Here is an 18,658-nt window from a genome sequence, read left to right on the forward strand (position 1 = left end):
TGAAAAATAATCATTTTAACAATCTGAAAATTGATGTTATTGCTATTTTCTGTGATACAAGGGAATCTAGTCTAGCACATTTATAGCTTCTCTCCAAATATATAAAAGTTAAAAATGAAGATAGGATTAAACAACTACTGAAGATAATCTACTGTGTCATCTAATAATAATAATCTGCTCTGTGATCTAATTGTGAATAGTGAAAGGCTCCATGAGAGCAGGACTTTTCTTTTTGGTTTACTGCTGGTTGCTTGTAACCAGCAAGCTCGGTAGTTTCTGGCTACAGTAGTACCTGGCACAATAGATGCTAAGTAAGTGGGTGCTAAATGAGTAAATGAATGTTAAACAGATTTTATTTTCTTTTAGACCTCTCATCAGTTGCAGTTAGAACTCAACTCAATGCAGGGACAAGTCACACAGGTCCAGAATTTCTTAAAACAAAAGGAAAAAGAACAACAACAACTTCAGGGGAACATAAATGAGCTAAAGCAGCTGCATGAACAGAAGAAAAAGCAAATTGAAGCTCTCCAAGGGGAAGTTAAAATTAGTATTTCACAGAAGGTAGTGAAATGATACTTGTTTACTTTATGGGGAGAATAACTTTGCAATTAATATAATTAATATAGATGAGTTGCAATGTAGAAAAATTTATATATGCTCAAGATTTTTCTTTTTTTCTTTGTCTTTTTCTTTTTCTTTTTTACATCATTGTTCATTTTAAAACACTATTTGCTTCCCCTCCCAACCCCTTGAAGTGTAGTCCCCGTAGAATTTCCTTCACCAATGCACCCGTGCACCATCACCACAGTCCCCTGTGCTCTTCCTTTCCACCCTCTGATCCCTTTCCCTCCTCTTACCCTGCAGTATATCTCTGATTTATAAGCCAGAAGGAAAAAAGAAAATATCGCATGGTTTCACTTATTGCAGAATATAGGGGACCCAAATAAGACATCAGTGTAAAAAAAATAACAGTACAAAACACAACAGTGCTTAAGATTTTTCTAACTTAAATAAACAAATACACTTGATTATATGATTAAATATGTAAATCTGGATTTTCATTCATTATAACCACGTTGTCAGATAATTCTTTTTTTATTTTTTAAAGATTTATTTTTTATTTTTATTTATTTATTTAATTTATTTGTACAAGCACTGGGGTACAGTCAGAAGTGCAGGAGGGTGAGAGAATTCACCAGAGCCAGAGCGGGGAGCAGAACAGGAAGAAGGACTGAAGTACACTGCTGAGGGGAGCAGCAGGAGAGGTCTGCGCGCCATGTGGGACCCTCCTCCAGTGGCCGGGGAGCAGCCGGGGATCGAACTGGCGCTGCAGAGGCTGCGGGCAGCTTCGCAACCCAGCGCTCAACCGCTGTGCCACCGGGGAGGCCCCATGTTGTCAGATAATTCTTATTTGAAATTCTAAGGCTAATTACTTGTTTGATAGACATAACATGAACTTTTTATAAAATAATAACTAACATGTTAAGGGAATAATTTGTATAATTTTTGTGTATAGAAAATTTTAAAGGAATTAATAAAATATGTCAAGGGAATAATTTGTATAATTTTTGTGTATAGAAAATTTTAAAGGAATTAATAAAATATGTCATTATTTAGGGAAAAATAAGAATGAAAACAAAGCACAAAATAAGCTATTTGGGGGGGTTATTTTTATTGAGGAACATTGCTTTACAGCATAGTGTGTGATTTTTCATATATTTTCATATTTTTCATTTCTTTCATGTAGAAATTTCAGTTAACCTTAAGTGATAAAATCTTCTGAAGTATCTAACACTGCATCTTCATCAGAATGTAGTTGTTCCCCAAGACTTTGATATTTAAGACTGCCCAGTGAATTTTTTTTCCATTATTTAATTACTTTTTCACTTTTTGGTTTTTAAATTGGGATATACTAGGTTTTGCAATTCTTTAGCTTTGTGGCTGTAAATAAGTAGGTTGCTCATTATTAAAGAAGAAGAATTTCAGAGCATAAATGCAGTTCAAATTGTTCTCAGGATTCTTTAGTTTGTTCTTTAGTTATGTGGATTTCATTTTGTATATTTACGGGTTTGATATGCATGCCACTTTAAATAACTATTGTATGTTTCAGACAGAGCTTGAGAATAAACTACAGCAGCAATCAACACAAGCAGCACACGAACTCTCAGCTGAGAGAGAGAGAATGTCAGCTTTACAAGACTCCTATGATAAAAGCCAAGAAATTCTAAAACAGCTTCAATCTGATTTCTATGGGAAGGAATCTGAACTTCTGGCTACAAGACAGGATCTTAAGGTATAGTAAATTACATTATATCATAAAACAATAAATTGTTCATAGACATTATTAAATGATGTATTTGAACTCAAATGAATAAGATAATGTTAGTATTTGTGGGATATCATGCATGTTTCCTATTAAATCATCATTTTTAAAGTACCATGCTTTTAAAAAATTAAATTGTTTTGTATTTTAACAAGATATGATATATGGGAATATTGGCATTTAAAAACAACTCATATCTTTACTAGTAAAATAATTAGAAAATATGTTAATTGCTGCATTATTAGCTTGTCTAAGAACTTTGCTATCTTTATGTAAGAATAACTTTTATCGAGAACTGCTATTGGGCCTCCCTGGTAGTGCAAGGGGTTAAATGTCAGCACTATGAAGCTATCTGCAGCTACTGCAGGATGAGTTCCATCCCCGGCCAGGGAGCAACCCATAACAGACCTCTCCTGTTTCACCCGCTGCTCCCCTCAGTAGTGTATTTCAGTAGATCCTCCTGTTCTGCTCCCCACTCCATCTCTGGTGAATCTTCTCACCCTCCTGCACCTCTGGCCTACACCACCCCAGTTCCTGTATACATAAATAAATAAATCTTAAAAGAAAAAAGAACTATTAAAATATCTAAGGAGTTTTAAATGTAAATCACTTATGAAGATGCAAGTAGTTGTACTCTTGCTTGTCAGGCAATATTGAGTATAGTTTTATGTAACTGTCAACTTCCCAAGACTACTAGAATGGTTAAAATGAGATTATACATCCAAAATAAATGTAACCTTAATTATCTAACCACTTATCAGAAACTTTGTTCTTGGCAATACTATTGATTTGATAAAGTGTCTGTTTATTAGAATGAATGATAAGGAAAAAAGGTAAACAAGTAACATTAAGGTATCAATCCTCTAAGGGAAATGGAACATTTGTATTTTCCCACAGATGATTCATCTAGTTCTCTTTTATTGTCAAGGTGGAATATTATGCTTTTTGTTTGGGGTTTATGTTTATTTCATTTAAAGTACATTTTTGAAAAATTCTGTTGAAAATCATGGAATACTTATGTATTATACATATATAAATATACTGTGTTTATATTTTACTCATAGGTCATTATAGGTTCCGTTATGAAGAACTTCAGACTTGACTAGGTCCTGAAGAATATAGAGCGTTTGAGTACATAGTCCTGGGAAAGGTCGTTTCACTCAGGGGCTCATTCGAGAAAAGGTGCTGAAAGGGGAGAGCAGTTAGGTAGTTATCATGATTGTTTTACTAAAGTGCTGGTTTGTGTTTGGAAGTTAAGTTAAAATTGGGATCAAATTGTAAATCACCCTAAGATGCCTAGGAAGGGTATTTGGATCTTACACTGGGAAGGGGGAAGAAATGAAGCAAAGGAGTAAAATAAAGAAAATGGTATTTTAGGCAACTTAACGTCATAGGGACTTACAGACAGCTTGGGTTGGACCTGGGGAAAACTAATGGGGTAAACTATAGGCTATCTCCCTTTCTTTGTCCATAAGTCCTAATGATTAGGGTGTGAGTTGATTAGAACTGGGATTAATGTTAAAAGAGGATGGAACAAAAGAGATTAATGGAACAGAGAAACTGAAACGAAAGGCCTAAATGGATACAGACTGCAAGGGAGGTGATGAAATCAGTAGTGACTAATGATTTGACAATGAAATAGAAATTAGATAAAATGACTTTCATAGTGCCAATAGTAGAGTGAATATATAGGTATAGACACATATAGATAGTTATAAATTAGGTTCAAAGTTAGCAAAAACTAATTTTGTATAATAAATACCTCAAGATATTTAATGTCTTATTTGCTATATTCTCTAAACTTTAAATTTTTTTTTTTCTTTACAACCCTATTGAAAGTCAGGGAAGTTCTGTGGAAGAGTTTAAACTTTATTCTACAGGCATTAGGGGACCTCTGAAAGAATTTGCTCAGATACGTATTTTAGGCCAATGACTGGCTGCAGGATAGGGGATCACTTCTGGGGAACATAGCAGAATATGGAGACTAGAGAAAGACCGCAGTAGTCCAAGTGCCAGATTATTTATTTGGAGTAGTAATGGCAGTAAGAATGGAGAAAGTGGATGAGTTTGAAGGATATTTAGATGATAGAAGAAATGAAGCTTACTGATCGTTTCTAAAAATTCTGGAAAAAAAAAGTATGGAAAAAAAAAGTGTGGAAATCACACTTTTTCATGTGTACTAGATGTACTATTAGAAATACTGTTTACCTAAGAGCTTAACATAATAACAGAACATAGATCTCTTAAATCAATGTTCTTTCATTAAGCTAACACCTATTTTTCTGTGTCTGAAACCTGCATAATATACTAATAATTTTATATATAAAGGAATAATTCAAATGTAAATAGGGGTAAAAGAAAAAGGCAGAGGGATAAGGCTGCTGTGGAGTTTGAAAACAACAGTGTTAAGATGCTGTGGATAGATCCTCTATTCCAAAGTTCCTTGTACAGAGGAGGAGACTGAGGTTTGGGTTTGTTTGTGACCAACCCCGTTCTGCGCAATCACAGAACCGTGATTAGATAGATCTTAGTTATTTTGATTTATGGTCCTCTATTCTTACACCATCTCTGGTGAAGTAGAATGTAAGGTAGAATGTTGATGAATTCTATAGTAATGCTCACAAAATCAGAAGTATCCTATTTAGGAAGTTTATAAAAAAATAAATTCTTACAGAAGTTCAAATAATATTTATAGCCCAATTAATAGATGACTATGAGCCATTAGTTTCCTTTGCCTCAATAATGTCATATAATCTTGTTGTATATAAGCAAGATTGGGAGAGGATTTGGAACCTTATAACATGATACCTTCCTAAGCAAGGCTGCCATTTGTGGCAGACAGTGTACACCAAAATACCAGTAGAACATCAGCTGGCATGATCTATGCCTTTAGCCCCATCTGCTGGATTGTTTGTGAAGTACTTAAATTTTATGACTATATTTCAGATTTGCTTTGCTGTATGTTTTTGTTGTTGAGAAAAGGTAAAACTGGGATTTAACTATAAATTTTATATTCTAAGTGAAATGAAATACTAAAATATTGTTTAGAATTCAATATAGATCATCTTAGTGTACCACTATTTTTTGTCATTTTTATCAGACATCAAGAAAAAGTGATAATGAAAATTTAAAGGTTTTATTTTGAAAAAAGAAAGAAAAACATTACTGGTACAGATAAAAAACAACGGTTACTGCAGAACACTGCAGAAATTCTTTTTTAGTTTGCTACTATAATGTGATTATTCAGTGTCACTGTTAGTGGTTGGTCTGTGCAGGTGTTTACCTATTTCTAATGGATGGAGTGGTTGGGTTACAGATAACTCCAACAAAACCATGGAATGGGAGAAGGAATTCTCCAAGGGAAGAGATGCTGGACATGTGGAAATAACATGGTCTGCAACAGGAAAACTAAAAGGAATATTTAAAAGGTGTGACACTGTACTACTGAATGACATAGATGAATGTTTGGATAGAAGATAGCGTAATATTTCTTGGCATCCTGAGAAGAGATTTCATGGAGCAGTCCACATTTTGAGCTTGATTTAGTGAGAGGGTTTTTGTGAGTTTAAATTTATGTAGGCCATTACTTAAACCATGGACATTTTGGAATAATTGTCAGAGTTTGCCTTCTACACCCTAGCAAACCTTAGAATTCTCTAACATTAATCAGCATCTCTGTTACCTAATTACAGTGATTATAGATGCTATGGAGTAGGCTTTGTCAAATTTTGTTCATTTTATCAGAAGTTACTCTCACCCTTTGTGATAGTTAGGTCAGTTCCTACAAGTACTATGGGGTCTTCTGTAAACACATTCCACGTTTGAATATGAGGGCTCTCATGCTAATTTTTTTGTGTATTTGGCACATAAGAAATGACTACTTCCTGTGTAGCTTCCATTTTACATACTGGTTCCATTTTTCAGGTTATAGAATCAGCTGTTTTTAAGTCAAGGACCATCTTATATCTTCCTGTCTGCCGAAGCAGTTTATTCAATTAATGATTAGCTGTTTGATTAGTAAGGGAATACTTTTTGTCTTTCCCGAAAAGAAGCCTTATGGTTCTTAGTATTCTATTGGAAGCCATTGAAAGGTGAAATTTAATTTATATCAGAAAGTCTTCTGAACTAAGTTTTTCTAATAAGGAGTAAACCTTTCTCATTCAAGAAGCTCATTAAATCCATGAAATAAGGTCTACATTTTTTTTCATTTATTATTATTTTTTGAATTTCAAGCCTAACCAGCAGGGACCCTGAAATAGAAATAGAAATAGTAATAGAAATCATGATTTCTATTACTTTGCCTCTTTTTCAAAGAAACTACATCTCTAAAATGTATTCTCCTAGGATAAAACTCTTCTTATCAATTAAAGATTTTATATGTCAAGGGATATCATGTATCTTACAAAACATATGCATATATAACGTAACATTTAACCACATCTCAAGAAACTTTTACATGTCCTCTCCATATGTATGTTCTCTAAGCATTATAGTCTCTACCTATTTGACATTCCCTTATATCATTTGGTCATGAAATACTTACAAATTATTTCTAGGGCTTATAGAATGGCTTCAGTCTTACCAAATATTTTATACTTTAAATGTTTTCCATAGGCAAGACAGTTAATTATCTATAATTCTTTCTTTTCCATGACCTCACTGAGGGCATAACATGCTATCTTTTTACAGTATATGATTTTTTACTGTACTCATGTTGATTGTTATGTTTCTGTTGAAATTTGTTTTAAAAATCACATATAATAATTTTGGACAATTGTTTTTATAAGTCTGCAGAAGAGAAGCTTTCTCTGGCACAAGAGGACTTGATTTCAAACAGAAATCAAATTGGAAACCAAAATAAATTGATCCAAGAACTTAAGACTGCTAAGGCTACTTTGGAGCAGGATTCAGCAAAGAAAGAACAACAATTGAAGGAGCAGTGTAAAACTCTACAAGATATTCAAAAAGAAAAGGTATTTCATTCTCTGAAATTTTAAATTTTAAATTCATTCTCTGAATTTTAGAGTTGGAATGGCCAGCTAACATTCTCTTAAAATTCTTACCTAAGATAGACATCACCTTTATTTTTAATCTCTCTCTTACTTGGATTTCTAGTTTCTGATAAAACAGTTCTGGCACTTGGAATTGCAATGCCTGAAAGTATTTCTTAAGAATCTCCTTATAATATTTACCCATTTTTTTTACTGCCCTTTTGTAGTTTTTAAAAATTGTATAAGGACACAGAGGCAATAGAAGGTAATTAATTTGTTCAGGTTAGGTAGAAAGGGGCAGAGATTATGTCATAAAATAGTTGCGGTCATTTTTATTAATTATTTTTCAATTAAGTACTAACTTTTAAATTATTTTTTTTAAATTATTTTTCAACAGTCACTGAAAGAAAAGGAACTAGTCAATGAAAAATCTAAACTGGCAGAGATAGAGGAAATCAAGTGTAGCCAAGAAAAAGAAATTGCTAAATTGGGTGAAGAACTCAAGTCCCACATGCAGGAAAGTTTAAAGGTAAGTTAAGATTAACAGTGTTCTTGTATTCTTGTTTACATTAAAAATATATATTTATTGAGAAATCTACTGTGTGTGTCCACAGTGTTTTTTGTTTTGTTTTTGACTAATACACTCACACTTATTCTTATATTGAAACTATGTCAGTTTGTGTTCAGATGAATGAATAAAGCTGTTGCCCTACACGTTTAAATTTTGTTGAGATGATGATCAAGAGAACCATTGATTTAGAAAGTTATGCTTGCAGATAGTAAATTTCAACATATCTAAGTATTTAGAATTAAAATTTTAAGGAATTCAGTGTTTTTCAGATTTTCCCACCAAAGTCCTTAATGATCTCTTGTTCTGAACATTTTATTGTAGGTATAGCTAGGTTGCCAGTAGAAGAAACTGTTTTTAATGCACTCTGTAAAATGTTACTGATTTTCTTAGAGAAAGAATTTTACTCTAATGCCTTTTATGTCTATTATTATATTTGCCATTTTCCTATATAATTATCTATTTATGTCACTATATTTTCCCAAACTGACTTCCTGAAAGTAGGAAATCTGTATAATTCATCTTTTTAAAGTATCTCTAGGACCTAACACTGCGTGTCATACCTAAATGGTGACCTATAAATGCTTATGCTTGCTAAGAAAGGGAAAATAGGAGCAGAGATTTTTTTTCACATAAATTAATCAGAACATACAAATGCAAAGTATTACTTGATTTTAAATGATTGTTGGGCAGGAAGTAAATAATGCATCTTTTTGGCCAATTAAAATATTAAATTGTAAGACTCATGAGAGAAGAGACTACAACTAATACTGTGTATGTTATGATACAGGGCATAAATTTTAGCTATCTTTTGAAATATTTACTATTAAAGATGATACTTTTTTATTAGGAGGTAGCAAATCTCAAGGATGCCAAACAGCTCTTAATTCAGCAAAAATTAGAGCTTCAAGGAAAAGTGGATTCCCTGAAGGCAACTCTTGAACAGGAGAAGAAAAACCAGCAAATGATAAAAGAACAGGTGAAAAAAGAAGAAGATGAGCTGAAGAAAGGATTTATTGAGAAAGAAGCTAAACTGGTTAGTGAACTAATGGTGGGAAATACATCTTGTAATTGATTTTGTAAATCAATCCAGTAAGAGAGGGTTTTACTACTTAGAAATTATGATTGAAATGCTTTTAGTTTTTGACTAAAAAAGGAGATCTTATTTGTTTAAATAACTAATATATGATTGTGATTATTTTACTCTGTACTTGTGTTTCGATTTATGTATTTGAAAATCCAAATAAATCAAAATTCAAAAAATGTAAAAACACTTTTAGTGCCAGAAATACAAATAAACCGACATCTATGTAGATTGAGGTAAATGACGTGAATGCTAATCATGTTAAGCTCATTTGTTTGGTCAAAGTGAATGTTAATGGGGGAACGGAAACTTCAGTTGGGAATTATGATGACCAAAGTCTACTCTTCCTTCCCTGTGTTGTGCATGCCAAATGGGAAGCATCTGGCTTTCCTCTATTGAATTAAGTCCAAATATCCTCAGATAACTGGACTGTTTGAGTTGAAGAATTGCAATTTCAAGTTCACACAGTTATTTGAAGGATTTATATTGCTTTTTTGGCAGGTTGATAGAAACAAAAAGGATGCATGTGGAATTTGAGACATAAGGAAATACCAACTTTGTCTCCAGGGTACCTTGCTATCCCAAATTTGTGCATTCTCCTGCTCTGGTGGAAAAAGAAAAATCTCAAATTGCTTTACTTTAGCTTGATCTTATAAGAGACTTGCTAACTGTCATTTCAGCATTATGGCCTTTGAGCCAGTTCAAATTGAACAGATGTTTGTGGAATCAATTTTATTAGTGTATAATGAAATATATTCTCCCGCCTCCTTTCCTGAAAAGAAGTATTATTTATGTTACCAATATTTTAAATTCAATAACTAAAATTTGTTTTTGCACTACATTTGTAAGATTTTTTCCCCCCTTGTTTTTCCTTTTCTTAGCACTCTGAAATAAAAGAAAAAGAAGTAGGAATGAAGAAGCATGAAGAAAATGAAGCTAAACTTACCATGCAGATTACAGCATTAAATGAAAACTTGGGCACTGTAAAGAAGGAGTGGCAATCTAGTCAACGGAGAGTTAGTGAACTTGAGAAACAGACGGATGATTTGCGGGGTGACATTGCAGTATTAGAAGCAACAGTTCAAAATAATCAAGATGAAAGGAGGGCTTTATTAGAAAGGTGATTGATTTTTTCTAGTAAAATTAAAGTATTTCCATTCTAAGTGATGAAAACACTGTAATTCCATGTTTAGAGGAATCTTAAGAAAAGTGTTTAAGTCGTGCATGTATTTAAGTAACCAGGTAAAAACTCTTAAACCAGGGCCTCCCTGGTGGTGCAGAGGTTAAAGTCTCAGTGTAAGCTCTCAGCAGCCACCGCAGCCTAAGTTCGATCCCCGGCCAGGGAGCTAACCCACACGGCACATAGACCTCTCCCATCTAGCCCACTGCTCACCTCAGCAGTGTATTTCAGATCCACCTGTCTGCTCCCCACTCTTTCTCTGGTGAATCCTCTCAACCCCATGCACCTCTGGTCTATACCCCAGTTCTTGTATCCATAAATAAATAAAAATAAATCTTTAAAAAAAATCTCAATCAGATAATTGAAATTTTATGTATTATATTTAAAGTTGTTAAAGTAGTTCATTATCTGCATTCAAGAAGTATCATTAACTTTTTTAAAAGTATCTCTTTTTTAAAAAAGTATCCTTTTGTGTTCTATCCTAGATGTCTTAAGGGAGAAGGTGAAATAGAAAAGCTTCAAACCAAAGTTCTAGAATTGCAAAGAAAGTTGGATAATACAACTGCAGCCGTACAGGAGCTGGGCAGAGAGAATCAATCCCTTCAGGTAGGTCATATGGTATTATAAGGCAGTTTTTTAGTCTAAAATTTATCTCCCAGTGAAAAACATAATCAGACTTCACAAAAATCTCATATTAAACAGATGTTTTTGAGGCCTTGCCTGGTGGTACAGCGGTTGAGCGCTGGGCTGTGAAGCTGCCTGCAGCCTCTGCAGTGCCAGTTCAATCCCCGGCTGCCGGCGAGGGTCCCACCTGGTGTGACAGACCTCTCCTGCCATGCCCGCTGCTCCCCTCAGCAGTGTATTTCATCAGTCTGCCTGTTCTGTTCCCTGCTCTGGCAGAATTCTCTCATCCTCCCACACTTCTGACTGTATCCAGTGCTTGTATAAATAAATAAATAAATCTTTGGAAAAAAATTAATAGATATTTTTGGATTTTTGGATAGCTATCTGCATAGCAGTGTTGTATGTCTTATGAGTAACTAAATATAAAAGATACAGAACTTGTGTAAGAGATCCCAGGGGTTAGAGACTCCCGTAATTCTTGAATTGTCAGTACTGGGAAGGAATTACAAAATTAAAAACCACCAAGAAATAGATAGGTGGCGATGTGATAAGAAATGATCTGTGTTCCTGAGGAGGGTTGATTACTGGGGTTAGAATGGATGAGAAATCACCAAAGATTAGAAATTACTAATACCTTTCAGGAATACATTTGATTTGTTTAAGTTTTTTTTTTTTTTCCTCATTCAGACTTATGAATGTAGGCAACTTTTAACAATGGAAGTTGACAAAAGTATTTCTGATTTTTAAAATTTTTATTCTGTAGTGCATATTTTATAAAACTTAAAATTTTTTGGAATTTGGGTACCAGATTAGAACTTATCAATCATTCTTTAAAACATTGAATATTATAATGTATTTTTTTAACAGATTAAACATACACAAGCGTTGACTAGAAAGTGGGCTGAGGACAACGAAGTACAAAACTGTATGGCATGTGGGAAAGGCTTTTCAGTAACAGTGAGACGGGTAAGTGGTTTTTTTGTTCATGTTAGTATGATTTGGGATTTTATTTGTTGGTAACAGTTAATGTATTAGCCATCAAAGTAGTCCTGAATTTGGCAGATTTAAAAATCTTTCCCATTTGTTGTTTAAGTTTAATTTACTACTATATACAGTAAACTATCTTGTTTCTGGTTAGCATAACTGTTTGAATTGTAGTTTTAAATTCAGGCATTGTCTTCCTGCTCAGTTACATTCTTGAAAAATCATTTTCTAAAGTAATACCCCAGTATTAAACTCATGTTTTAGTCATGTTTGGGATCTTTAAAGGAGGAAAAGGCAGAGACAAAGAAAACTTGTTCAAAATAATGCCATCATATGATATTTCAAGTTTATATTCCTGTTGAAGAAATGATGCCTGAAACATTTGGTGAATAGTTTTTCACCTGATAGAGGTGCTTTCTTTGTTAACACTCTTTAATGTCTGCTAGGGTTCTTTTGAGAATTCCATGATAAACCCATATAAAATGTGTGGCATAGTATCATAAATAGGAAACATTAAATTCAACTAAAGGATTAAATTAACATGTTGAAATATTATGTTGTTAAATAATACACTACCCACTTGAAAGTTAATGCATATTCACAGTGTGATTTGTAGTATTCTTATAGTCTCACAATGCTTTTAGTATAGTTTTTATGCTTGAAATTGTTTTTGTCATTTGCAGCATCACTGCAGACAGTGTGGAAATATCTTCTGTGCTGAGTGTTCTGCCAAAAATGCCTTAACTCCTTCTTCCAAGAAGCCTGTTCGTGTCTGTGATGCATGTTTCAATGACTTACAAGGATAATGGATTATCACAACTTCAAAGTAATATTATACAAATATTAGATTTTTTAATAAATGCACTTAATAGAGGTCTTGGACTACTATTTGATTTGGACAGTGGTTGCAATACTAGACCAAATTAGAGTTCGTATATTTTGGAATGTTATCAATATCAAGTAAAACTCTTCTATTTTTGTGAGATTTGGGCTCATCTTTCATTACTTTTTCCCCAATTAACCCCTGAAACAGCTTTCATGATAAGTTTAGAATCAGCCAATGAAATGTAAATAAACTTTGAACAGAAAATAGCAATGTATTTTTTTAAATATAATTTCATTATTCACAAATGACATGGATACCGTCCCATAGCTTGCTTCTTCTTTCTCCTAAATTTAATGTACAGATATGTACATGGATGATGTTATCAATCATATAGGTTGCACAATAATCCATGAGTTACATGAAATATTCTCTTTGTGAAGTCATGCACAGAACTATAAAACTTTTTCTTATATTTAGGTCCTTAGCTCAGTTGCATTATTGTGTTACAAATATTATATATTTACTATTTGAGTGTTCTAAATACAGTTTATGTTGAAATATGTATTAACCATGAATTCAAACATGGTTGTTGTTTTAACAGTACTGATTGAATCCTCTTGGGTGAATTTTATGTGAATCTCTGTAAAATCACTTTGCTTGCTTTATGGTTATCCTGGGGTTGTGTTTTAAAAATTAGGGTTACTTTTTCTTTTCCCTTTGTCTTTTTCTATCTTATTTTTGAACTTCCCCATATTTTCGATTAAGAATCCTATAAAACTTTCCACCCTCACCACCAATTGGAGAATGAATAATAGAAATTGTGCAATGGTCCTATTCTCAGTTTCTTGTAAGCAGGAAATCTTCTGAGATAAGCTTTCATATTATTACCTTCATTTTCTTTTTCCAGCATCTTCAGGAACCTGAATTTGTTCTTTTAATGGATCTGTGCTTTTCCTTTTTTTTTTTTTTAACCTTCCTGTGCATAGCTCAGCTCACTGTAATTATTTTATAAATTTGATCTTAAATCTAGTAACTGATATTGCTATGGTCTTATCTGTGAAAACAAATTCAAAAGGATAAAAGAGACAATAAATTTTCTACTATATACTTTAGTGTTATCTAGTAGGGAAGAACTTTTAAAAGTTGTGACCTTGACTTAAAATTTAAAATGGCTCTAAATTTGGGGTTCCATATATTTTAGTGTGCAAAAATAATGCCATGAAATTATCTTGAAGTAATATCTGAAGAATAGAGTATCACCAAAAACAAATATATTTAGGCAACTCAAAGTGATAAGAAGTGAAACAGTGACTAAGTATAATTAAAAATTTGTGTATTTGTTTTCTGAATGATGGAATTGAACTTTATCATAGTCTTACTAATTTGAAAAATTGGAAAACATCTAAATAGGAAAGTTTTTAATATTGGTTTATTACTCTTTATAGGGAGGATATATAAAGTCAATGCGGTTGTTCAGTGCAGTCATTTGATAATAGTAGCAGGGAAGGATTGGAGCTAATATTTCATTTACAATAAAGAATTTATAATATATCTTTGTTTTCAGATATCATGCTGATAAAATTATCATGTATTTGCTCTGTCTACAATGTATATTAGCTAACAGGGATTGTCACATATTCATTGAATTATTAAAAAGAAAAACAGCATTAAGTAAATCCTGTTGTCAGCCGCTATTAAGGATACTTGATTGAGTCCCTGGACTTGGAAAAACATATATCCTTGAGCATATATAATGAAGAAATACATGACTCTTTATTAAAAATAATAGTTGGATAATATAAATTGAGCTGAAATTATTTATGCATTTTCATGTACTTTTAAGTCCTTTTAAATAATCTTAATTCAACACTTTACATATAAGTAATAAGTATGTTAGAAAAACAGATATCCACAACACCTTTGCTTATTGTTTTTTAAGATGACAAAACAATATGAGAATCCTTCTAGATTAAAATATTTATTCATTTCATCTCCAAATTCGGGGCACTGCAGGCCTTTTTTCTGTCCTGTCCTCACTCCCACATATTCACAAAAAAATGAACAAATAAGACCATACGTATTTGAGTAATCTAATCTCATTTCACAGGTCACAAATAATTTACAATAGGCAACTATGCTTATATTAAAAATGAAATCTAGTATTTTCTATTTAACTCTAACCAATTTAAGATGTTTTAGAAACAAAAGTTAGAGGGTTTTCTTTTAATTAGAAAGTCGCCTTCTGAGTCTTTATTTAAGGGCCCCACTGTTGAGGTATCTGTTGGTACTATTATTCTGTTGGTAATTAGAGCTGGAACATAGGGAGTCCCAGCTCCTGGCTCTAATAGAAAGCATGTTGGCATCATGTGTTAGTAAAATTCCAAACCCTAGTGCCGAAATGTGAGATAAAATCAAGTCTTGTTGGGTTACTGTACAATAAACTATAGCTATAGAAATTTTTTAGTAGAAAGAAGACAAAGCTGCTGGTATAGGATTTTTTTCCTTTCGAAGAAAAAAGAGGGAAACAAACACAAAAACCTCAATGCAGTATACAAATAACATTTGTTCAACTACCTCTTAATGTGGAATTAGCTAGTTTGATAGTTTTCTCACAGTAATGTTAAATAGTAACTGCCAAATTTGTTAGTTTCCCATCTCTCTTAAAAAGGCTTTATGATTATTTTATAGTTTGGAGAACTTTCAAGCCACTTTTTTTAACCTTGCATTTGCATAAAATATTTAGCTTTTAAGTGGAGAGCAAATTATGATCTTATATTTTGATATTCATGACTATAGCAGTTTTTTTAAAAATGTACTTTCGCCATAAAACCATTGATGATTTGATCCTTACGATTTGAATGTGCCATTGATTGAGTATTCCTAGACATGAGCTTAATGGAGGTTGTTCTGTAATTATAATGTGCCACACATTATTGTGTCTTAATTGCCTTTTGCCTGAATTTTAATGATCAATTTGTTATTGTTGCAGATGTGAATATTGTGCATAAACTTACTAAATTTATGTAAAATTGTATAAAATAGAATTGGAAATAGTTAAGTTCTTTCTGTGTAGAAGTAATGGATTTATTGTAATATGATGCAGTTATGTATATGACATTCTGTAATTCCATGAACTGGATCATATATTCATAGCTTCTGTAGATACTTTTGCATGAATATTTTCTCATTTAGTTTTTGGATCCATCATTTGTATTGTGTTTACTACTTGTGATCTTGTAGTTGTGCCTTATTTTGTGAGGGAGTTTAGCTCAGTAAATACTGTAATTTTTAAACTCAGTGATTGGAGGGTTATTGATTATAAATGCAACTGATAAATTACATGACAGCATTTAAATCTGTAAAAAGAACAATGGAAGGATCCTTAATGAATTGTTGCTTTTGTTTTTTTTAAATACGTTAAAGATATTAAAGAAACATTTCTTTCTAATAGATGTTTTCTGTCATTATAAATTATTTTGTCTATTTAAAAAGAATAAGATATACATTTTGTATTAATTTATTAACAGAAATTAGAACTTTAAATGTGGATGTAGACAGAGGTTATACTTTAATATTATTCAACTGAGTATAGTAATTAAGTTTATAACTTCAAGAGAAATTAATACCGTTTGCTTGAGAAATTCCCTTTTTATTCCATATATTATTGTGGAGAATTAACAAAACTAAAAAGAAATATTAAACAATATTAAAGAAATCCCTTTTTTCATCTGTACATCTAATTTTAATATGCAGGTGAGCCGTTTTTCTGAAGGCTCAATGTACCATTATTTTTTACTGTTTTTTCTCCCTGGGAACCAAAGTTCTGGAGCAGTTTCTTCACTTTACTTTGGTTTGCTTTCCTCTGAAAAGTTGAATGTGTATATCCTTGAGCACACAATATGTTTTGTTTTAGATATATTCCTTTATGAGCTTCATATCGAATTCCAGTTTACATATACAGCATATTCTTTTAAACATTTTTATTTTGTATTTGGTAAGAACATCTAACATACCTCCTTTCTTGACATATTTTTAAGTGTACAATACAGCAAATCTCAAGAGCTTATTCATCTTGTTTAACTGAAACGTTATGCCCATTGATTAGAAACTCTCCATTTTACCCTCTTCTCAGCCCTTGCCAACCACCACTCCTCTCTGAGGTTCTATTAATTTGACTGTTTTAGTTATCTCCTATAAGTAGATCCTTATAATATTTGTCTTTCTGTGATTGGCTTATTTCCCTTAGCATCATGTACTCAAGTTCATCAATGTTGTTGCATGTAGTTGAATTCCTTCTTAAGGCTGAGGAGCATTTTACCTTATGCCTATGCCACATATTCATCTATTCATCTGCCAGTGACATTAAGGTATTTTCCACATCTTAGCTATTGCACTAACAATAGGAGAGCTAATATCTCTTTGATATAGCATACTGTTGAGCTGTTTTATAGACTTTATGTTAATTCAGTCTTTCCCTTTAATGAGAAATTAGACATATATGTATTGATTGTATATATGCATGTATATGTATTTGGTCACTGGACTCATGGGACAAAGGAATCTTGAGAGGTCCCCTAGCCTAGTCCCTTGGCTTCTTCCTTATATTCATAGGTCTAAAATTACCTGCAAGATGATTATATTAAGTTTTTTCTGGGGGGAAAAAAGATTTTTAGCCAGAAATTTCTTCCTAAATCTTCTTTCGTATAAATCTATGTTGTGTTTTCCTGGACATAGTGGTTTTCATTAACAGTAGCTTATTAACAGTAGCTACTGCCTACTGTTTTCATTAACAGTAGCTATGCCTTACCGATTTTCCTTTCATTTCACTTACTATAAAGAAACTGTGAACCAGCATTCTAATTAATAGTGCTTGCCCCTTGCACAAGAGCCTTTCTGCTGCAGTTGTCTGTACTTCTAGGTTTATATGGTGATGCTCACATTTTCCATAAAGAATGAATTGTGCATGGGACCTCCCAAGCATCATCCATTCTACCCTATTCTCCAACTTAAGGAGGTGAGTTAAGATATCATTTGACTTGTAGCCCAAGTTGATAAAGCTAACACTTCCATCATGGAAATTGCAAAAGGTACCATAACATGCCTCAAATTGAAATATGTGGACTTCCATTTGATAAATTCTGACTGTAAGAAATCAACAACATAGGAATTTAGTTCCCTACATGGCATTAATACTATTTTTTACCATGATAATATAATATTCAAGATGCCTTTCTTGATAAAAATGCTAATGGAGTTTCAAGTCCTTCCATAATTAAGTGTGCTATGCTAAAACACACACACACACACAAAATCAGTAAGTAGTTTTATGACAAACTATCATTCTTTAAAAAATGATGAATGGTATTATATTATTTCTATGAGAATCTCCCATGTAAAAGAGTTAATTGGTGAAACTGGAACAGATTTTTGCCTTTTCTTTCTTTTTTTTTTTTTTTTTTTTGCTCACACCTACTGTGACCACATGGCTGTGGTGAAAATGGCCTGTGGCCACACCAGACCCAATCGTATCTATGGGCTCTTTGTGATTCTGCTTGTGGTGGGACTTGATCTGCTGCTCATTGGTTTCTCTTATGGGCTTATCCTGAAGGCTGTGATACATCTCAATTCTCGAGATGCTACTTTCAAAGCCCTCAACACCTGCTCAGCCCACCTCTTTGTCATCCTCATCACCTACGGACCTGCACTCTTTTCTTCTCTTGCCCACCGCATTGGCCACAATATCCCACCTCATGCCCATATTCTTCTTGCCAATCTCTATCTTCTCCTGCCCTCAATGCTCAATCCCATTATCTATGGAATAAAGATGAAGGAAATACGAGACAAGGTGGTCAAATGCCTGTACAGAGGAACTGCATAGGTTGTGGGTCACAACAATATTAACTGTGAGTAATAAACAGTGAGAACAACTGACAATGACTTCACCCAACCGTGGAAGACTCAGTTGCATCCCCAGATGATCTGTGCATAAAATAAACAAGAGGAGTTTTCTTTTGTTTTGGCACAAAGGACAAATATATCAGTACTTTATTGAACTTTGAACAAAAACGGGAGCGCCTA

The 18,658-nt window shown here is 32.9% G+C and overlaps 1 protein-coding gene across 6 annotated transcripts in view; it reads left to right on the forward strand.

Annotated features, from left to right (window-relative positions):
* Positions 1-13,021, forward strand: part of EEA1 (early endosome antigen 1) — a 419,318-nt gene extending 406,297 nt beyond the window's left edge. For all 6 annotated transcript variants that reach the window (XM_054696139.1, XM_054696138.1, XM_054696141.1 and 3 more), the window contains 9 exons: positions 367-561; positions 2,111-2,293; positions 7,111-7,296; positions 7,712-7,843; positions 8,733-8,918; positions 9,848-10,086; positions 10,632-10,752; positions 11,638-11,736; positions 12,438-13,021. In XM_054696139.1, coding sequence (XP_054552114.1) covers positions 367-561; positions 2,111-2,293; positions 7,111-7,296; positions 7,712-7,843; positions 8,733-8,918; positions 9,848-10,086; positions 10,632-10,752; positions 11,638-11,736; positions 12,438-12,560 — 1,464 coding nt within the window. In that variant the 3' untranslated portion in view covers positions 12,561-13,021. The remainder of the gene's footprint in view (positions 1-366; positions 562-2,110; positions 2,294-7,110; positions 7,297-7,711; positions 7,844-8,732; positions 8,919-9,847; positions 10,087-10,631; positions 10,753-11,637; positions 11,737-12,437) is intronic.
* Positions 13,022-18,658: the final 5,637 nt, after the last annotated feature.

Source organism: Talpa occidentalis, unplaced genomic scaffold, assembly GCF_014898055.3.
Source record: "Talpa occidentalis isolate TD23 unplaced genomic scaffold, MPIMG_talOcc4v2.1 talOcc4.16, whole genome shotgun sequence".
Taxonomy (NCBI): Eukaryota; Metazoa; Chordata; class Mammalia; order Eulipotyphla; family Talpidae; genus Talpa; species Talpa occidentalis.